This window comes from Canis lupus, chromosome 14 (assembly GCF_048164855.1).
Source record: "Canis lupus baileyi chromosome 14, mCanLup2.hap1, whole genome shotgun sequence".
NCBI lineage: Eukaryota > Metazoa > Chordata > Mammalia > Carnivora > Canidae > Canis > Canis lupus.
This window is the reverse complement of record NC_132851.1, coordinates 2,026,131-2,049,399: the sequence shown is the minus strand read 5'-3', so window position 1 is coordinate 2,049,399 and position 23,269 is coordinate 2,026,131. Positions and strand designations below refer to the sequence as shown.

Below are 23,269 nucleotides of genomic sequence, written 5' to 3'. Positions count from 1 at the left end.
CGTAAAAGTACCTAGAGGGAACCAGGAAGTGTTGGATGAATGAATGAATGAATGAATGAATGAATGAGTGAATGGATGGATGGCTGATACTTCTCCACCCACTCTCTACCAATTTGAATCCCATGTATCACTGCTTAAGTCAATTTACTAAAATGCAGTTTTATATTGACACCTGTGTTCAGCCCCTCTACCCACCAAAGACTGCTGCTGGGACTCACCTTGAGAATAAAATCACTCCATAATTTGTTTGCATTCCTTCTCTCAGCCCCTACTAATGCCCCGAACAAACTGTTCCAGATAGGCAGTCTGGTCTAGTTAGCACCCTCAAAGACAAGCTCTGCATGTCTCTTCGCCTTGTTAGGAAACCCCCTCCTCCACAACACCTTCCCTGATTGATCCATGACTCTTTCTCCAATCTCTTGCAACCTTTTGTCTCAGCACCACTTACTTCCCAAAACCACTTTGTTCTGACTTTCTAAATAGATTACCTTTATTAAATTGTAAATGGCATATAATACAATGCCCACATTTAAAGTATGCAATTTGATAAATTTGACATATCAACATATCATCACCATGATCGAGATAAAGAACATATCCATAACCCCCAAACCCTCAAAGTTTCCTCATCCCCCTTGGGAAGCCCTCAGCCTACTCCCTTGCCACTGCCCACCCCCAACCCCCAGGCAACCACTAATCTGCTCTCTGTCACATAGATTAGTTGTCAACTTTTAAAATTTTCTATAAATGGAATCATACAGTATGCACTCTTTTTTGTTTGGCTTCTTTCATCCAACATGGTTATTTTGAAATTCATCTAGCTTGCTGCTTATATCAAGAGTTTATTCTCAAAAAAAAAAAAAAAAAGCCCATTCTCGTCATTGCCTAATACTATTACACTGTATGCATATATCACAATTTGTTATCCATTTACCTATTGATGGACGTTTCAGTTGTTTCCAGTTCAGGACTCTTACAAATAAAGCTGCTGTAAACATTTGTGTTCAAATCTTTGTTTGGACATAGGGGGCACGTGGGTGGCTCAGTCTGTTAAGCATCAGACTCTTGGTTTCAGCTCAGGTCACGATCTCAGGGTCCTGAGATAGGACTCCACCTTGGGATCCATGCTCGGAATGGACTCTGCCTGAGATTCTCACTCTCTCTGCTCCTCCCCCTGCTTGTATGCTCTCTCTCTCTCTCTCAAATAAGTAAATAAATACGATCTTTAAAAAAATCTTTGTTTAGACATAAATTTTACTTTATTTGGGATAAATACCTAAAAATTGAATGGCTGGGTCATAAGGTAGGTACATATTTAGCTTTGTAGAAACTGCTAAACTGTTTTCCAAAGACGGTGAACCATTTTATGTTCCTGCCAGGAATGATGACAGTTCCCATTGCCAACTTTGACAACATGATTATGGTCAATATTTAAAAATTCATCCAATCTAGTAGAAGAATGGTGGTATCTCTTTGTGGTTTTAATTTGTATTTCTCTAGTGACTAATAATATTGAACATCTCTTCACAGCCTTCTTTGCCATCCATATATCTTCTCTAGCTTAGTGTCTGTTCAAATCTTTTGCCCATTTTGACTGGATTATTTATTTTCCTATTATTGAGTTCTAAGAATTCTTTCTATATTCTAAGATCCTTTGCTGGATATATGTTTTTTAAGTATTTTATCCCAATCTACGGTTCACCTTTTCATTTTGGTAGTAGTTTATTTTGAAGAACAAATATTTTTATTTTTATTTTTTGAAGATTTTATTTATTTTAGAGAGAGAGAGCATGAGCAGAAGGAGAGGGATAGGGATAAACAGACTCTGCGCTGAGCATGGAGCCCATGCAAGGGCTCGATCCCATGAATCTGAGCAGAAATCAAGACTCCAGTTGTTCAACTGATTAAGCCACTCAGGCACCCACAGATGTTTTAATTTTGATGAAGTTCAATTTATTGAGTTTTTTCTTTTGTGTTTTATATCATATTTTAAAAACCCTTGCCAAACCCAGGGTCATCAAAAAATTTTTCCTATGTTTTCACATAGACATTTAATTGTCTCCTCTCTTATATTTAGATTTAATATTAGCTTTGAATTAATTTTTGTATATAGTATGAAGTGAAGGTCAAGATCCATTTTTTTTGCACATGGCAATCCAATTGTTGTAGCGCCATTTGGTGACATTATTCTTTCCTCATGAATTGCTTTGGCATTTCTCTCAATCAGTTCACTATATGTGTATGGGTCTATTCCTGGACTATATTTGGGTCCATTGATGTCCACCAATACATACTGTTTTGATTGCTATTACTTTGTAATTAGTCTTAAAATCAGATAATCTAACCCCTCCAGCTTTGTTTTATTTTATCAGAGTTTTCGTTGATCTAGTCATTGGCAGATTCCATATTTGCAAACTCACCTACTTTCTAAAATTTACTTGTAACTCAAATCAGTATTTGCAGTATTTCCATGGCCATTCATGGATGTGCACAGAATTGTGAAAAATTTGAGCTACCCGATGCACACATGTCCCAGTTAAGGTTAAAAAAGGCAATGCTTTGCCTTCTTGTTTTAGCTCTCATATTACAAACAAGCAGCCTTTTAGTGTTCTGTTTAGTGCCATGTTTTTTGCCTTTTGTGCTTTTTGTTGGGTGATTTCACTGTTTAAAATGGCCCTCAAGAGTAGTGCTGGAGTGCTGTCCAGTGTTTCTAAATGCAACAAGGCTGTGACGTGCCTTGTGAAGAAAAGATGTAATTAGATGATCTTCATTCGGGCATGAGTAATAGTGCTGGCAGCTGTGAGTTTAATTTTTTTTAAGATTTTATTTATTTATTATGAGAAAAAGAGGCAGAGGCACAGGCAGAGGGAGAAGCAGGCTCCATACAGGGAGCCCGACATGGGACTCGTTCCTGGGCTCTAGGATCCCACCCTGGGCCAAAGGTGGCACTAAACCGCTGAACCACTGGGGCTGCCCTGTGAGTTCAATTTTAACCAATCAACAATATATACTCAATAAGGTTTCCTTAAATAGAAACGCACATAAGACAAGGTTATATACTCAGCGAGGCTCACAAGAATCTAACCCTGTATTTCTTCTAGGAAAAATGATCTAGTAATTAATTGCTAGTTTAATGTTCACAGAGGCTTACAGCCATCATGGCTAATGGAATTGACTGCATTTGACTATTGTAGGTTTTTTTTTTGCGTTTATATATATATTTTGGAATCAGATTGTCAGTTTCTACCTAAAAATGTCTGCTAGGATTTTTATAAGGATTGCTTTGAATCTATAGATCAATTTGGAAAGAATTGACATCTTAGCCAGGTTAGGCCTTCCATTCCATCAAATAGTATACCTCTCCATTTATTTGGGTCTTCTTTAACTCATTGCAGAAATTTTTTGTCTTTTTCACAATTTGGTCACTTTATCGCTACTTACATATTTCCAATGCCATTCTAAATGGTATTTCAATTTCATTTCTTTTTCTTTCTTTCTTTCTTTCTTTCTTTCTTTCTTTCTTTCTAAGTAGGTTCTTCACCCAGCATGGAGCCCAATGCAGAGCTTTGACTCACATCCCTGAGATCAAGACCTGAGCAGCTGAGATCAAGAGAGTCAGAAGCTTAAACAACAACAAAAAAGAGTCAGATGCTTAACCAACTGAGCCACCCAGGCAGTCCTGGTTTTTTAATTTCTGATTTTTGTTGCCAGTATATAAAAATCCAATCAAATAATTTTGTATATTGATTTTGTATCTTACAACTAAGGCTAATGAGTAGTAAGATTAATTAGTCACTTATTAATTTTAGTAGCTTTTTTAAGATTCCACCAGCTCCACATGAGCAATCACAGAGTCTGTGAATAAGGACAATTTTACTTTTTCTTTCCAATCTGTATTACTTTCTAATTTCTTTTTATTTTATTATTTTATCAGTTGGAACCTCCAGTACAATGCTGAGCAGAAGTGGTAAGAATGAACATACTGTCTTGTTCCTTCTCTTAGGAGGAAAACATTTACTTTTCACTCTTGAGTATGATGTTAATGGTAGGTTTTTTTGTAGATACCCTTTATCATGTTGAGAAATTTCCCTTTTATTGCTAGTTTGCTGAGAGTTTTTATCATGAATGAATGGTGGGTATTGTTGAGTACCTTTTCTGCATCTACTAAAATTATATATTTTTTCATTTTTTAATTTGTTTATATGGTGAATTATGTTAAAACGAACTTACATTCTTGGGATAAACCTCATTTGGTTTTGATTATAGACTATAAATATGGATTCTATTTGCTAAGTTTTCAAGAATCTTTGCATCTAAATTCATGAGGGATGTTGGTTATAATTTTCTTTTCTCTCTTTAACAATATGACTTTTTTCTGGATCATGCCCCTTCATTAAACTCTGAAATATAAGCTACTAAATCATTTGTGTAGCTTGGAAAAAATAATGTCAGGAACATATCTGAAGAATGAAAGCAATAAAATGCATTTGGTATGGTTCTTGAGAGAGAGAAAAAATGAGAAAGCTGGATAAGAAAGTTTACATTTTTTGCCATGTGAAATTTTTTAAATGTTGTGTTTTCAATATTTTTCCAGATAGATTAAATATTCAAAAAGGAAAAATTCCTTATGTAAAAACATAAAGAAGGAAAAGGAAAGAAGATAAAGTTCTTTCTTATTAGTGGGAAAGGAATTCAAGGAGAAGGGAATGGTCGGGGAAAACAAATATGTGAAGACAGGCTTACTTCATGAGGGTGTTTCCCATTTCCATTGTTGTTTTTACATGGGGAGAGAGAAGGATATAAACTTCTATTGATTGAGCCCAATGGGCTAGGCACTATGATAACACTTTTGCATATATGTCATATAGTGGTATTGGGTGGGGAAGACTTTTTAGAGGACAGAAGAATCCACCATGTTGACTTCCAGTACATTCCAAAATGCTCATATGGGCAGGACTTGGAGGGTAATATTTATTTAATATGGTTGATCTAGTCTTTGAATGGAAGAGCACATTTTAAGACACTGACCAACTAGTGTCCAGAAGAGCATTATTTGGACAGTGAAGAGACCCCAAACCCACTTACTTAAAGATGTGTCTATGCTTCCCTGGAAAAAGAGAAAATTAATGAGGGATGGGGAGATAATGCTCTTCAATAATCAAAGGTTTTTCTCTATTTGGAAAAGAAAATATACTTTCTGGTATATAGCTTTAGCTGGTAGAAATAGTATCAAAGGTGAGGATCATAGAAAGCAGGATTTCAGCTTGGTCCACGCTATCTGGAAGTTGAATGGAGGTGTTTTGCAACAACGTCATGTACCAGGTGGAGAATGGACAAACAACATCATCCATCTTGGACACCAGGAGGGAATAGGATTCTTGGGTTTTATGGGGAAGGGAGTAAAAGTCTGACAGCCAAGGTCCATTTCCACTTGAAGAATCTCTGAATTAGCTGTGTCTGCCTCTTCCCTCCAAACAGATAGGAACCAATACAAAATGGTGGATATGGGTGTGGGTGTGTATGTGTGTATGCCTGCGTGCCTGCATATGCACACACACACACACACACACATCAGAGCTAGGAATTTTTTAAAAAAAAAGAGCTAGGAATTTGGAGTCATACATATTAACAAGATTTGGATTCTGGTTTGATCATAGTACTAGCCATATGACCTTGAGTACGTGGTCTGACCTTTTTTGGAAGATACCTTATTTTTCCTTATCTGTAAAACAAGAATGATAAAACCCACTTTAAGAGCTCATTTTCAGAATTAAATGAAATAACACATATAAAGCACTAGGAGAGCTCCTAATACATAGTGAACACTTCATCAGTGAATTGACTCTAGCTAGGCTTGACCTTGTGTACAGCACACTGAGCTGTTGTTCATGGGCTGCAATCACTCTGGTGCAATCACTGATTGCATGGTTGCAGTTATATTGGTTGTTTATTTTATTTATTTTTTATTTTATTTTTTAAAAATATTTTAAAGATTTTATTTATTTATTCCTGAGAGACAGAGACAGAGAGGTAGAGACACAGGCAGAGGGAGAAGCAGGCTTCATGCAGGGAGCCTGACGTGGGACTCAATCCCAGATCTCCAGGATCAGGCCCTGGGCTAAAGGCGGCGCTAAACTGCTGAGCCACCCAGGCTGCCCTGGTTGTTTATCTTAATTACTCCCATGCAAGCATGTGAGCTCCAAGAAGCATGAACACTGCTGTTTTATTCACTCTTTTATTTCCAGTAGTGTGCATGGTGCAGGCACATTTTATATGCTCAAAGATGGAAAGAGCAGTGTCTCACTCCTCTCCAGGGCCACTGAGTCTCTCTCGATGTTGGCAGACACAGGTCTCCGCAAGCAGCTCATAAACAGAGGTCGAGGAATGGCCCAGCCTTCCCTTGGCACAACCTTTTAACCATCTACTAGACTGAAACCACAGGCTAACCAGGACGTATTGATAGGATAGATGATGTTAATTTGTCACCAGCTTTCCTATCCTGTGGGTGAGGAAGTTGAGTCAAGGAGTTTAAATCAGCAGATGGGGAAGAGACAGGCACAGCAGTAATGTAGGGATTGAAATTGAAGTCTGGCCCACACACAAGTGTAGACATGCAAACCAAAGAGTTAATCACCTTTGTCTGAGAGAGAGAGAGAGAGAGAGAGGGAGAGAGAGAGAGAAATGCTCCCCATGACTACCAAATTCAGCTAACTCCGGTGCTAACAGCACAGGTGATCTGTTTCCGGGTGACTGGAGGTTTGGGTGAGACAGGACGGCAGAGCCCTGGCTCTAGCCCCCTCCTTCCTCCCTTAACTGGAAGCTCTTCCCTCTCCCCCTAAAAAAGAAGAAGTTCATGGGAAATGCAGACTCCTGGGCCCCACCCCCAGACCTGTCAACTCTGAATCTCTAGGGGGTGAGACCTTAGGGGCAATCAGCTTCCTGAGGGGTTCTTAGTTAATGGAGCTTGAGAACCTCTGCCCTGGACCACCTCACCTTTCCACCTGGTCAGTCCGTCTGAAGCCTGGGCAGTTTCTGCTTCACGTTCTTTGCACCCCTGGCCCTGCCCAGAAAGGAGCCCGGGCCAGACCAATACTGGGGGAGAGCCTGGGGCGGGGGGTGTGCTTGGGGCTCAGAAGTGGGACCAGGCAGGAAGTGATAAAACCTGGTGGGGGTAGGTCTTGCTCATGACACTGAGCGGAGAACTTTTGATTTTTTATTTGCTAGTCTCAAAATTCCTCTGAGTTGACTAAGCCAGGCTATGGAAAGTGGATGTTAGCAGATGCCCTCACTGCAGCAGACTATTGGGCAGAAGACAAGGGGAGGAATTTATTGTGCTCTTAGAAGGGAAGGGCAAGAAGGCCATTAGCAGGGTGCCTAAAGGCTGAATATGCTTCAGAGAAACCCCATGGGGCAGGGGAGCTCCCAAAGAGGCTCCCCAGGGAGGGGACAGGCACAGCTCCCAAAGAAGGTAGGGAGAGGTCTAAAAAAGATGCCTAGGTTGTTTGCAGAGCAGTGTGTGAAGTGACCTCGCTAGGGCTCCCCCAGTTCTCCAGTGAATTCTGTTAAGCCCATGAGTATTCTGTGAATGAATTTTGTTGTGGAAACTGAAGAAAGGTCAGAGGTTCAAGCAGAAGATGAGGATGATTCAGGCTGCCCTCAAAAATCTGGAATCCTGAGAGGAGCCAAAGAACACAGAGCATGGGAGATTCACAGAGTCCAAGGGCTTTGTCCTTCCACAGGCCAGAGAACTGGAGGAGTCAAGCAGATGTTGTCTAATTTGGGGGGATAGGAGGCCTCTATCCAACTACTCTCAACCCTGAAAATGAAGTGAGAAGAAAACAGGAAAATGTGGTTTGGCTCTATAAATGTGATACTAATTACAGCCATCTGTGCAAGTGCTTTCCATTAATGCTTAATTGCTTACCATGTGGTATAATGACAATTATGCATTGCACAAACTGTGCGTCAGATTAGCTGACTTTTATTTGCTTCCATATGGGGTGATGTTCCTCACACTCCGGAGTAAGCCTGGTTTGGTAGCCTGGTTGTCTATGGGCTAACATAGTGTGGGTTTACTTACAACTTAAAAATATATATACATAGGCACAACACTCAGTGTAGAGGTAATTCTCTCCTCTGAGAGGCAGATTACCTCTTGCTGGCTCAAATGTCAGTATGTTGTCTGTTTTGGGGGCTTGGTAAAAAAATGAGAATGTGACTCCTATCTGCATTTTATATTTTGACCTTTTTTATTTAGGAGATCTATAAGTGTCCTTGCCAAAGCGACTAGATCCCTACACACTTCTAAAACAGAACTAGAATAACCATTCCCAACCAGTGTTAATAACTCACCCTAAGTAAATGCTTCAGAGAAGAGAATAAAATTCAGAAACCATTCCTCAGGGTACAGTTAATAGAGACAGTGAATGTAAAGGCTCTCCAGTGGTTCCCCGTAAAGAACAGCTTGGAAGTAAAAGATACCAGCTCATGAATCCCAAAGGTAACTTCTAAGTAGGTGCCTCCAACGGTCTTCCAAACTCTTCCTTCTGGCCTACTATGTGTCAGACTCTGGTCCAGGCACTGCAATAGCAGGGTGTTGGGGCCTGGAGGCCAACATAAAATACATGAGTATCTTATAAAGCCTCCTTTCTTTTCTTAGAGAGATGCTAACTTGGTTCGGTGAGGGGCCAAAGATGAATTCAAGAGGCCCTTGAGAGCAACTGAATACACATTCTTCTCAAGTGCACATGGAACTTTCTCCAGAATAGACCACATACTGGGTCACAAATCAGGTCTTTACCGATACCAAAAGATTGGGATCGTCCCCTGCATATTCTCAGACCAATTTGCCTTGAAATTAGAACTAAATCACAACAAGAAGTTTGGAAGGACCTCAAACACATGGAGGTTAAGGACCATCTTGCTAAAAGATGAAAGGGTCAACCAGGAAATTAAGGAAGAATTAAAAAGATTCATGGAAATTAATGAGAATGAAGATAAAACCGTTCAAAATCTTTGGGATGCAGCAAAAGCAGTCCTAAGGGGGAAATACATCACAATACAAGCATCCATCCAAAAACTGGAAAGAACTCAAATACAAGAGCTAACCTTACACCCAGCAAAAACAGCAAATAGATCCTACACTCAGGAGAAGAAGATCAGAAAATAGATCCTACACTCAGGAGAAGAAGAGAGTTAATAAAGAATCGAGCAGAACTCAACGAAATCGAGACCAGAAGAACTGTGGAACATCTCAACAAAACCAGGAGTTGGTTCTTTGAAAGAATTAACAAGATAGATAAACCATTAGCCAGCCTTATTAAAAAAAAGAGAGAGAAGACTCAAATTAATAAAATCATAAATGAGAAAGGAGAGATCACTACCAATACCAAGGAAATACAAACGATTTTAAAAACATATTATGAACAGGTATATATATATATATGTATATATATATATATATAAAATGCCAATACATTAGGCAATCTAGAAGAAATGGACGCATTTCTGGAAAGCCACAAATTACCAAAACTGGAACGGGAAGAAATAGAAAACCTGAACAGGCCAATAACAAGGGAGGAAATTGAAGCAGTCATCAAAAACCTCCCAAGACACAAGAGTCCAGGGCCAGATGGCTTCCCAGGGGAATTCTATCAAACGTTTAAAGAAGAAACCATACCTATCCTACTAAAGCTGTTTGGAAAGATAGAAAGAGATGGAGTACTTCCAAATTAGTTCTATGAGGCCAGCATCACCTTAATTCCAAAACCAGACAAAGACCCCACTAAAAAGGAATTATAGACCAATATCCTTGATGAACATGGATGCAAAAATTCTCAATAAGATACTATCCAATAGGATCCAACAGTACTTTAAGAAAATTATTCACCATGACCAGGTAGGATATCCCCGGGATACAAGGCTGGTTCAACACTCGTAAAACAATCAATGTGATTCATCATATCAGCAAGAGAAAAACCAAGAACCTCTCAATAGATGCAGAGAAAGCATTTGACAAAATACAGCATCCATTCCCGATCAAAACTCTTCAGAGCGTAGGGATAGAGGGAACATTCGTCAACATCTTAAAAGCCATCTACGAAAAGCCCACAGCAAATATCATTCTCAAATATCATTCCCAAAGGCACTGGGAGCCTTTCTTCTAAGATCAGGAACAAGACAGGGATGTCCACTCTCACCACTGCTATTCAACATAGTACTGGAAGTCCTAGCCTCAGCAATCAGACAACAAAAAGACATTAAAGGCATTCAAATTGGCAAAGAGGAAGTCAAACTCTCCCTCTTCGCCAATGACATGATACTCTACATAGAAAACCCGAAAGCCTCCACCCCAAGATTGCTAGAACTCATACAGCAATTTGGCAGTGTGGCAGGATACAAAATCAATGCCCAGAAGTCAGTGGCATTTCTATACACTAACAATGGGACTGAAGAAAGAGAAATTAAGGAGTCAATCCCATTTACAATTGCACCCAAAAGCATAAGATACCTAGGAATAAACCTAACCAAAGAGGTAAAGGATCTATACCTTAAAAACTATAGAACACTTCTGAAAGAAATTGAGGAAGACACAAAGAGATGGAAAAATATTCCATGCTCATGGATTGGCAGAATTAATATTATGAAAATGTCAATGTTACCCAGGGCAATATACACGTTTAATGCAATCCCTATCAAAATACCATGGACTTTCTTCAGAGAGTTGGAACAAATTATTTTAAGATTTGTGTGGAATCAGAAAAGACCCCGAATAGCCAGGGGGATTTTAAAAAAGAAAACCATATCTGGGGGCATCACAATGCCAGAGTTGAGGTTGTACTACAAAGCTGTGGTCATCAAGACAGTGTGGTACTGGACAAAAACAGACACATAGATCAATGGAACAGAATAGAGAATCCAGAAGTGGACCCTCAACTTTATGGTCAACTAATACTCGATAAAGGAGGAAAGACTATCCACTGGAAGAAAGACAGCCTCTTCAATAAATGGTGCTGGGAAAATTGGACATCCACACGCAGAAGAATGAAACTGGACCACTCTCTTTCACCATACACAAAGATAAACTCAAAATGGATGAAAGATCTAAATGTGAGACAAGATTCCATCAAAATCCTAGAGGAGAACACAGGCAACACCCTTTTTGAACTTGGCCACAGTAACTTCTTGCAAGATTCATCCACGAAGGCAAAAGAAACAAAAGCAAAAATGAACTATTGGGACTTCATCAAGATAAGAAGCTTTTGCACAGCAAAGGATACAGTCAACAAAACTAAAAGACAACCTACAGAATGGGAGAAGATATTTGCAAGTGACCTATCAGATAAAGGGCTAGTTTCCAAGATCTATAAAAAACTTATTAAACTCAACACCAAAGAAACAAACAATCCAATCATGAAATGGGCAAAAGACATGAAGAGAAATCTCACAGAGGAAGACATAGACATGGCCAACATGCACATGAGAAAATGCTCCACATCACTTGCCATCAGGGAAATACAAATCAAAACCACAATGAGATACCACCTCACACCAGTGAGAATGGGGCAAATTAACAAGGCAGGAAACCACAAATGTTGGAGAGGATGCGGAGAAAAGGGAACCCTCTTACACTGTTGGTGGGAATGTGAACTGGTGCAGCCACTCTGGAAAACTGTGGGGAGGTTCCTCAAAGAGTAAAAAATAGACCTGCCCTACCACCCAGCAATTGCACTGTTGGGGATTTACCCCAAAGATTCAGATGCAATGAAAGGCCGGGACACTTGCACCCCGATGTTTCTAGCAGCAATGTCCACAATAGGCAAACTGTGGAAGGAGCCTCGGTGTCCATCGAAAGATGAGTGGATAACGAAGATGTGGTTTATGTATACAATGGGATGTTACTCAGCCATTAGAAACAACAAATACCCACCATTTGCTTCGATGTGGTTGGAACTGGAGGGTATTATGCTGAGTGAAATGTAGTCAATCGGAGAAGGACAAACATTATATGTTCTCATTCATTTGGGGAATATAAATAATAGTGAAAGGGAATAGAAGGGAAAGGAGAAGAAATGGGTAGGAAATATCAGAAAGGGAGACAGAACATAAAGACTCCTAACTCTGGGAAACAAACTAGGGGTGATGGAGGGGAGGAGGGCGGGAGGTGGGAGTGACTGGGTGGTGGGCACTGAGGGGGGCACTTGACGGGATGAGCACTGGGTGTTATTCTGTATGTTGGCAAATTGAACATCAATAAAAAATAAATTTATTATTAAAAAAAACAAAATGGAAAAAAGAAAAAAAAAAGAGGCCCTTGAGAGAGCAGAGAGTGAGGGCAGAGGAGGACAGTACAGATACATCAGCAAAGCAATCTTACTTCTGCAAGTCGTCTGATCTGAGTTGAGGATGTACCCTTGTTTGCACCTGCAGACGTATGAGCCGGGGGTATTGATGCAGAAGTGGGCACAGTTATGCTCCAGGACGCTGCACATGTGGACCACTGAAAGGGAAGATACAGCAAGTTAAGGCAATGATGATGCCTTCTCTGACTTCATCCACCCACATTTATTCAGAACCTACTGTCAAGGAGAAAGCAGGACTGAAAGGAAAACAAACTGCAGTCCCTACCCTCAAGGGGACTTAGAGCCTCTGGTTGGACAGTCAGTTCTAGGTAAATGCCATCAGCAATATATAGATCAAGGGCCACAGAGAGTTAAAGAGAAATGATACTAGGTTGACATGTGATATAGCTGATAAAAATGGGTCAAAAATGACCTACCAAAAAACAGAAATTTCATGGTTCAATTAATAATACTCGACTAGGGGGATCCCTGGGTGGCGCAGCGGTTTAGCGCCTGCCTTTGGCCCAGGGCACGATCCTGGAGACCCAGGATCGAGTCCCACATCGGGCTCCCGGTGCTTGGAGCCTGCTTCTCCCTCTGCCTGTGCCTCTGCCTCTCTGCCTCTCTCTCTCTCTCTCTCTCTCTGTGACTATCATAAATAAATAAATAAAATTAAAAAAAAAATAATAATAATACTCGACTAGGGACCCAGAAAGTTTGCTGATACCCGAGGGGGCATTGGCTAATGCGTAGATTTTCAGTAGCAGCAATGGCGGTGGAGGACAAGCTATTAGTTAAATGAGGATATGGTAAAGAGTCAACAGTTTTTTTAGGACCATAAATCCCCAGAGCAATCTTTTAATACACGAAGTGTCACACAGAATATTTTGGAGTAAAAAATCCATGTCTAAGTTCCATGTTTCCATAATCTTTCTGTCTTTTCAATTTAAAATATTTCTGCATTTAGTTTCTGAAGTACTTTGACTTTCAGATACATCAGTTCTTGCATAAGTCTATCTGGAGCTCATAAAAATTCTCATTTTTTTACATCTTAGTTTATTACTTTATTCAAATAATTCAACTTGAACATATTTAAAATTAACAAGCATCATTATAAACAGAGTACAAGTTATGTAAGTGTTCTCATAAAAAAAAAGATGTCCATATGCAGGAATATATTTTTATGAAGCCAAAATAAAAGAGGCTTTCAAAAGCTAAGAACAATCTCATTAATCCAGCACTTAGGAAAATTGAGCTATTGATGAAATTGATGACATACCTTACGTTCATGTCTCATTACTCCTAAGTAAGAAATACTGTGGGAAATAAAAGGAGTAAAAGTTTTAAAATTCTTAACAATACAATTTAGAATGATTGTTGTGAGTTTATAATTGTTTGTGTTTTAATTCCTGTTAAGATACAATGTTTGGAAAGTTCATAGATTAAAATCCAATCAATCAGTTTTACTTTGGTGTGAAAAAAAAATCTATTTCTGTGATCTAGGCAATTTTCTTAACCTCCATTTGCATAAAATGGGGATTAAAAAATAGCACCTACCTCATAAGGGCTTTGTAAAGGTTAAAATAATTAAGATAGTAAAGTGCTTAGAACAGTGCCCTGGGGGACTGCTCCATATGTTAGCCATATGTAGCAAAGGGAAGCATGGAGGTTTATTGTCTTATTTTACATATGTGGGCTCATTCTATATGTGCTGATTGTCAGCTTGGATTTCCACTCAATGCTGACCACAGATGCTATCTGTATTGATGTATATACTGTCTTTCAGGGACTCTAAGATGCACCCCAATTTGAAAGATGTTAAAATGTGAAACCATGTACAATTGATCTTAATTATTCACAGACTCCGTATTTGTGAACTCGCCTACTCACTAAGATTTATTGGTAATCCTGAAATCAATACTCAGAGTGCTTTCGCACTCATTCAGCGGCATGCTCAGTGATGAAAAATGTGAATCTGCTGACGTGCACATTGCAAGCGGAGGTGGGATAAAGCGAAGCCCTGCCTCTTTGTTGCAGCTCTCAGATGGTAAACAGGTATCTTTTTCAAACACTATTTAGTGCCACATTTAAAAAAATTTGGTGCTCTTTTTTTTTTTTTTTGGTGATTTTGCTGTTTAGCATGGCCCCAAGCAGAGCGCGGAAGTGCTGGTGTTTGCTGACACGAGGCGCTTGTGAAGTGTGTCTAGTGCTCCTAAGTGCAAGCAGGCTCTGAGGCGCCTCACAGGGAAAATGTATGTTAAATCAATTGCATGCCTGCAGAAATAATAGTACTATTGGCTGTGAGTTCAGTGTTAATGAAGCAACATATATGTTGAATAAAGTGCCTTTAAACACATAGAACAAGGTTATATGTTATCAGTTGACAAAAATGTGGACACTAGAGGCTTATAGGAACCTAATTCTGTATTTCCCTTAGGAGCCATGGTTCGGTATTTGCAAATTCAGCATTCACCATAACTTTACAGAACATAATTCTGAGAATGATGAGAATCAACTGTATATCTTATATTTGATCAAATACATTAGGTCTAGTTTATTCCTTTCAATCACTTTATTGATTGGTCCTACGAGTCTTCCTCGTGTTTAGCCATTTCCCCATAAGCCATCACTTGAGCAGTCACCAAATTTTCACTTTCATGAGGCTGAGATGTACATTCTCAAACACATCTCGAGCACATGTGCAGTGGTTTCACTAGAGCTCGGTCCTGGTTTGAATAGATGTGGCGTAACTGCCTTGCAAGGTGGTTCACGCCAGCAGAGCACAGGAGAAACAATTCCCACACAAAAAACCTCAGCACTCAGGATTATCACAATGTTAAGTTTCCGACAGTCATGAGTGTGGAAAATCATTATCCTGTTTTTAATTTGCATTTGCTATGCACCCTGGAAGGCTCTCTTCCTTTCCCAGATGGCTGGAGCCCAGTGGCCCACAGGCATGGGGTTGTCTCTGAGGAGCTCTCAGCATGTCCCTCTCCTGGGTAATGAAGGAAGTCTCAAGTCCAGGCAACCAGCAGCACAGCAGTTAGCCACTGGTGTAAGGCCCAGGTGACGAGCCTGGTGCCTGCCTGTCTTCTCACCAGGACCCTGGCAGACTAATTAAGGGAACAGGAGATGTGAGGTAGAGAAAGCAGGCCTCGGCAGCAGGCAGCACAGTGGGGACGAGGGCGACTCCTGGAAGCAGACTGCCTGAAGGCTCTGCTTCACCACTTACTGTGACATTGTATGAATTACTTATTTTCCCTAAACTTCCCTTTCTTCACCTGTCAAATGGGGAAATTACAAAAACTCTTGAAGAGGGTTTTGGAGTGACAGCTCATTACTACAGCTTGTTTTGGCCATGTGTTGTAAAAGAATCGGAAGCAGGAGACTGTAAGTTCGTCTCACGGAAAGTGCGTTGGAGGAGAAGGGAAGATTTGGATGAGAAGGGAAGAAGGTGCTCCAGTTCACCTCTACCTGAACAAGGGAGAGGAGTTCAAGTAAGTTGGGTAGCCCTTCTAGACCTGTTTCTTTATCTGTAGAATAAAGGCATGAATGGTGTCTAGGGCCCCTCAGCACAGACACTTAGCTTTTTGTCTGTGCAGCACCATCCACCTCCTTTTCTAGAAATCGTCCTTCCTTCTCACCTCAAATGCATGGGAACTGTCGGAGCTGCTCACGTGTTGGGAGGAGGCAGCCCCCTCCTGGATGCCACTGGTCTGCAGAGAGTCCTTCCTTGGCATCCAGGAATGAGAACTGAGGAGAAAGGGCCTTAAACCAAGGGCAAGGACATATGGGGGGCTGGCAGGTTGCATGCCTTCTGCTCCTGAGGCAGAGGGAGGAGGTGGAGAGAAAGTGGGGCTGCCATTCACTCCTCTCCTCCTTATTTCCATGAGGGCATATAATACCATCTCCCCTATCCCCAAAAGCTAGTTCAAATCAAATTTCTGTTATTTTCAAGCAAAAGAATCCCAAACATTTTGACTGAGATAAAATAAAAATTCTCCATCTGTCAAACTTTATGGATGAGTGATTGCGGTTTCCAAGAACTTCAAGGCCCTCACACCCAGCTGTCCCGTGCAACCAACTGAGCTCTGTGCCATGATGCAGGGGAGGTCGTCCTGCCTCCTCCACTCACCTCCACAAGGCCTGACAGGTTGCAAGTGGGTCAAGGCTTTGTGTTCTGGGGAAGGAACCACTAGTCAGCAGACCACATCATTGGCAGAATTGGATTTTGCTTTAAGATAGAAATGTGTATAAATGCTTATTAACGAACGCATAAATGATCAAAGGAGTGGCAGGGCTGACTAGAGGTCTAGAAAGGAACAATTGTTGGGTACAAAGAGCCAACCTTTGTTGAAGTCAGTCTTGTCTCTCACTTAACACCAAAGCCTCAAAGAGCTGTAATAAGTGTAGACTTTGCCCAGGCTGGTTCACAAAAGGTCTTAGGAATACTATGAGAGCCTTGATGCATGCCTGGCCTGGGTGGGGTGGGGCTATTAGCATAGGAACAGGAGCCTTCAGGCTCCAACTGCCAGGCCTGGCAGATACAGCTGGTAGCAAGAGGTTAATTAAAAGCAGCCCTGCCCAGGTTACAATGAGTCATCAGAAAGCTCCGGGTAGACCTGAGTTTTTCAGCCCCTAGATTCAGTGTCCTCTCGCACTGGGTGGCAAAAATGGCAGACCCTGGGATGTGTAGGTTTTGGTCATCTTGTGGACAGGTTCTCAATTCACAGGATCCCTCCTCTCCAAGTCTCTCTGGGGCTCTCAGGGGTGGCCTGAGAATGCAACCTCAGCATTCTCCCTCCTGCTGTGGCTGGTGTAGGAATTTACTGCCCATGGATATAAAGCCACCGTTGTGCCCAAGTTCATGTCCACACAGCCAGTGAGAGCCAGAACTAGGTCTGCCACTCAGGGGCACCCTGGCTTCGGAGCCTAATCTCTTCCTAGTTTTACAATAAAGGTTCCTGCTTTGATCACTCAGGACGACTGCCTATCTCTTCCAATCCACAGATCCAGCAGCATTTTTCAGCTCAGCTAGAAGCATAGGAGCCTTAGCCTGCTTCGAAGGCTATCCCTCCGAAATCCCTCCGAAATCCTGTTCTTAGCTGCATGGTGGCCTCCACTTCCAGTTTTCAAATGATGGGTCAAGTCTCCTTAACAGGTTACAACATTATGAGAGAATCTGGACTAGTTCTTTGCTGCTGTTGTTATTGTTTAATGAAATAAAAAAGTCAATTAAAAAATAATTCCTTTCCTGGCTTATTGCCATGGCCCAACCCCTTCCCCTACCCCAATAGCCAGGAAACTCCAACTCATCAGTCAAGTCTGTGTAGCACAGAGTGGTTAAGATATAGGCTCTGAGGCAGAAGGCCTGGGCCTTCATCTCAACTCTACCATAGTGTTGTGTGACCTTGGACAAGTCATTGAACCTCTCTGGGTCTCAATTTTCTCTTCTGTAAAATGACATAAATAAATAAAAATTAAAAAAAAAAAAAAAAAAGGGATCCCTGGGTGGCGCAGCGGTTTAGCGCCTGCCTTTGGCCCGGGGCGCGATCCTGGAGACCCGGGATCGAATCCCACATCGGGCTCCCGGTGCATGGAGCCTGCTTCTCCCTCTGCCTGTGTCTCTGCCTCTCTCTCTCTCTCTCTCTATCATAAATAAAAAAAAAAAAAAAAAAAAAAGATATAGGCTCTGAGGCAGAAGGCCTGGGCCTTCATCTCAATTCTACCATAGTGTTGTGTGACCTTGGACAAGTCATTGAACCTCTCTGGGTCTCAATTTTCTCTTCTGTAAAATGACAGTTGTAAGAACACCTACTTCGCTGGAGGGTATTATGCTGAGTGAAGTAAGTCAGTCGGAGAAGGACAAACATTATATGTTCTCACTCATTTGGGGAATATAAATAATAGTGAAAGGGAATATAAGGGAAGAGAAGAAATGTGTGGGAAATATCAGAAAGGGAGACAGAACGTAAAGACTGCTAACTCTGGGAAACGAACTAGGGGTGGTAGAAGGGGAGGAGGGCGGGGGGTGGGAGTGAATGGGTGACGGGCACTGGGGGTTATTCTGTATGTTAGTAAATTGAACACCAATAAAAAATAAATTTAAAAAAAAAAAGGAAGTAACAGGAAAAAAATAAAATAAAATAAAATGTTTGGCAATGTCAAAAAAAAAAAAAAAGGAACACCTACTTCGAAGATTTGTTGTGTGAGAAAAATGAGTTAACATATGCTAATAAGTCAAACCAGTGCATTAATATTATATTAACATCAATAAATGATAATGATTATTATTATCTCCTTTCTAAAACCCTCCTAGAACCCCTAGAGAGCCCCAGGTGTTCTTTGACCCTTAGTGCCAGGTGACTCTCAGAAGTGCACATTTTGGATAGGTGGCATCCTATTTCTCTGTGAGGAAAGCATCTTCCCAGCAGCCTAAAACCCTCAAGCCTGGCACATGGAGCGTAAGAGCTTGGGCCAGAGAGCCTGCAATCTGAATCTCCAGCCCTGCTATTTGAAATTGCTTATCTTTTCTAAGGCTCAGTTTACACTTCTGTAAAGTGGGAATGATAAGAGCCACCACCTCATAAGACTGTTGTAAGTATTAAATGCATACAGAAAGTACCTAGCCCAGGACAAAATTCGCTATTAATAACAGAATGTAGCTCAACAAATATTTAAGGAACAAATGAGACTTCCAAAACCTCACAGATGCGTGGAACTTCAAAGATATTCCTTGCTGTTGTCTGATAATTGGAGTGCAGATCAAAACTGAGGCCATCTGCCTAGCCTGCTGGTCCTCTGTGTATCTGACTGTAATCACACACAGCATGGCACACACTGTATAGGGCTCTACAGTTGATAACACCCCTTCACACATCTACTCTGTAGGTAAAATCCCCATTTTACACATTGCAAAGTATTGTACAGATGGCGTGGGGATGAGATTCAAGTCTGCCCCTCCTCCTATCCTACAAAGGCTTCCTGTAAAATTCTGAGGCAAATGCCAACCTCAAAGCTGGTTGACCTTGCAAGGCTAGACTGTGGAGGTGGCCACCTTAATGGTTGCCGCCTTAAAAGAAAATGGTTTACCTTAAAAGAGCAATTTACAACCCCTGACACCTGGAGGAGTGCAATGAGCAAGAAGTTTGCAAATAGAACCCACCGACCAGGAATTCACTTAAGCTGTTTACTAAGGTGTAAAGAAGGAGGGATGCTACTGCGTTCCTTCCCCCAGATTTTCGCGAGGATCAAATATAAGAACAGACGGTAAAGTGCTTTACAAATATTAGTTATTGCAGTCTTTATTGCAGGGTTGAGAAAGGGGCCCCGGGGCCTCCTCAACCTTTTTAGACGTTGACAGGTCTGCTCAGCAGAAGCCCACCAGGCCATGGGAGGTGGGAGAGGAGCTAGTCCCCTGCTGGTGGCCAGGGGGATTCAGTTCCCAGGCCACACAAACAAACCAATAGCATAATACCCCTATGTTCTTAGAGCTTCTGGATTACAACCAAGGGTGGGGTGGAGGGCCCACACTGCCTTTTAATTTTGCTGCCTGACCTTAAACACACAGAGAAGGTTCTTCTTCAGACAAGGCTACATCCTCAGCCTCATACTGCCTTTTCATTTGCTGATAAATCCAGAGCGCTCAGAAAATAACTCCTCCATTGACATTTTCCAAAACAAATGCATAAACTCATCAAAACGGTTACAGAACCAATTTCTTTTTTAATATTTCCAGGAAAGGGGGAATATAAATTCTGCAGAAGTCATTTAAAGTCATAAATCTTAAAATATTTGTAGCTCATTCTACTGGTGGAAGTTGACCAGGTGACCGGGGCTCTTCTGCGGTGCCAGGACAAATGGCACTTTTGAAAATTCTCCAAATGACAGGGCAGAGAAAAAAGTTCTTTTTCCTTCATGGCATTGATTTTTTTTTTTTTTTTTTTTTTAATGAATCTTTTGATTTGGGAGTCAAGAAACAATGGAATCTCTGCTTTTTGAGGTTAGTTCTCAGCAGGGTATTTTTTTTTCTTTTTTTTTATATAAAGACACATCAAAACACACTGTTTTTCCTCCCTGAGGCTTTGGTGGGGGGAACACAGGTCTCTAAGCTGTGTCAGAGTCTGAGAACAGAGTCAGAGTCCTCAGAGCCCCCAGGGGGAGAGAGTCCTGCTCCTGGGAAGCTGGAAATGAGTCTAGTCCTTAAGCTCATTCTCCACAGATACTCCTGGGGAACACTAATAATTTCAAAATAGATCTTTCCTTTTGCTTTCCCATCAAAGAAGCATGGCAGTTGGAGGAACAGGAATAAAGGGAGGTGGGCGAGGTAGGACTGGACACAGTTTACCAGTTCAGAGGCACATTTCCAGTTTCCAGGGACTGGCAAGGAGACTAGGTAGGCCTCCTGGGCCACTGCCCTCCTGGAGGAGGATAGCACAGGAAGCCAGAGGCAGAAACAGGAAACTGGGAAGAGAGTGAGCAGACCTGTTGGGGGGAAGTTGAGGCATGAGTTCTGGGCACAGGTCCCTGAGAGCCAGATAACAAGGAAGGAACAGAGAAATCTCATGGAGAGGAGGGTTAGAAAGCAAGAGGGGCGGGTATTAGGCTGACTGAAATAAGTCAATTGGAGAAAGGAAATTATCAAATGATTTCACTCCTATGTAGAATATAAGAAACAGGTCAAGGGACCATAAGGGAAGGAGGGAAACTGAGTGGGGTAAAAATCAGAGAGGAAGACAAACCATGAAAGACTCCTAGCTCTGGGGAACAAACTGAAGGTTGCTGGAGGGGAGGTGGGTGGAGGGATGGGGTAACTGGGTGATGGACACTGAGGAGGGCACATGATGGGATGAGCACTGGATCTTATACAATACTTTGGCAAGTTGAATTTAAATAAAAATTAAAAAATTAAATAAAACCATAAAAAAGGATTGAATAAATTGGTAATAAAAAAAAAAAAAAAAGAAAAGCAAGAGAGGGCAGATGAGCCTTACAGCAGAAGGCAGCTCAAGGACGTGGCGAGGCATTCCCCCTACAGAAGGAGGTGACCTCAGCTCAGGCCTTCTTATGCACTGGGCCTCTCTGAGGAGGAAACATCCACCACTTGCATCACCATGGGGCAATGGTGCTTGGTATTGGACCCCATCCAAGGAGACATTATGGTATTTTTTGCCCTCCTATTCTCATCTATACTCCGACTCACAAATTCTAACTTAGGAAACGCCAGTGCAGTCCAATGTGCTGGAGAAATACTGCCTATCTACTCATAGTCATTCAACAGTGTGGGTTTGAACGTCCCTTCCTCAGAGAAATCTCCCTGAACACCCTGGCCTTGGTTGAGTCCTGCCCTGCATTCTTCCTCCATGACACTGTCATGACTGCAGTTACTTACTCATCTGTGTCACTATCTCCTTATTATCTGCCTCCTTGGCTAGAGTGTAACCCCAAGAGAACACCATGTCTATCCTGGCCTTTGTGGAGCACTGCTTCCCTGCACAGTACCTGGGATAAGGTAGCACAGAATCTATGCTGAAAGATAAAAGAAGGAATCCTCCACAGGAGAGCAGGACTTACTGCACAACTTCTTCTGGAACACCGAGGTCAGGGACTCCATCTGGCTGAAGTTGGCCACCAGGAAGACATGGTCCTCATGGGGCTCACTCCCAATGGCCTTCAGTGTGTTGAGGTCCACCTGGCCCACACCGATGGCAAAGATCAGGATGCCTGTGTCACGTGCCTTGGCAGCCACCTCGGCCACGGAGTCCTGTGGCCTCCCGTCGGTCACAATCATTATGACCCGCAGCACGTTCTCCCTCAGGGGCCGTGCCCCCTCTGCTTCTGAGAATGCAATGTTCAGGGCGTACTGGATGGCCAGCCCCGTCATGGTGCCTGTGGACAGGTGCCTCATCCTCTTGACGGCACGCTCCACTTCAGACTTCTTCTTGAAGGTCTTGAGGGAGAACTCGTTCTTGATGGTGCTGCCATACTGCAGCAGGCCCACTCGGGTGAGGTCAGGACTGATGTCCAAGAACTGCAAGATGTCCAGGATGAACTCCTTAACTTTTGCATAGTCATGGGTGTTGACACTGCGGGAGCTGTCGATGATGAAGACCAGGTCTGCCTGTTTATTCTCACAGGAGCTCTCTGGGGAAAGAGGAGAGGTCAAACTCATTGGAGGAGTGCTATAAGGGCCAGTGCAGGCTGGCTGTTACTGGAATTCCTAGGGCTGGGGGTCATCTTTGGAACTCCAGTCTTCATTGGTCTTTCTTCCCCACTCAGAGAAGCTGTAAGTATATAATGTGCATGACGGGGTGATCATGAGTATTGGCTACAAACAGATACTATTAATTTTTTGCAAGATAAATGAACACTTCGGTTCCTAAAAAGTCATCAATACAGTTTTAAGATGAGCAAACCCCTGATCAGGGTCAAACATGATTTTATTATTTAGTGCAGGCCACAAAAGCTTGGCTGGATACTGCATGGCATATACCACAAGCCTACAACAGGGAGCACCATCAAGGAGCTTACAGTCTACCTTAGGAACTTAACGAATGTAATGAATGAAAGAATAATTAGCATTAAGCAGAGTGGTGCGGACAGTAGATGTTCAGAGAACAGGGATGTTAGGAGGCTGGGGCCAAGAAGATAGGACATGAATGAGTTTTATGCAGTGTTGGGATTGAAAGTAGGAACACACGAAGAGAGACCCATGAACGGAAGCCTAAGATGGCAGGAATAATGGCAGAAATGGAAGAAGCGATGAAGGAATTGCTGGAGGTACAGACAGGAATGGAGCTGGTGGCGGGTAACCTGAAGCCAGCCATGAAAGGCCCAAGAAGTGCATGTGTGATACCACAGGTGATGGGCATAATACCTTAGCATCATATTACATAACTTTGCTGGCCTGTGCAGAGGTCACATAATAA

The 23,269-nt window shown here is 41.9% G+C and overlaps 1 protein-coding gene across 8 annotated transcripts in view; it reads right to left on the bottom strand.

Annotated features, from left to right (window-relative positions):
• Positions 1–23,269, bottom strand: part of MATN2 (matrilin 2) — a 146,239-nt gene that overhangs the window by 80,981 nt on the left and 41,989 nt on the right. For 7 of the 8 annotated variants that reach the window (XM_072773941.1, XM_072773942.1, XM_072773948.1 and 4 more), the window contains exons 3-4: positions 21,915–22,484; positions 12,377–12,499 (exon numbers count right to left, since the gene is read on the bottom strand). In XM_072773941.1, coding sequence (XP_072630042.1) covers positions 12,377–12,499; positions 21,915–22,484 — 693 coding nt within the window. The remainder of the gene's footprint in view (positions 1–12,376; positions 12,500–21,914; positions 22,485–23,269) is intronic. The other variant, XM_072773944.1, reaches the window with a different exon arrangement.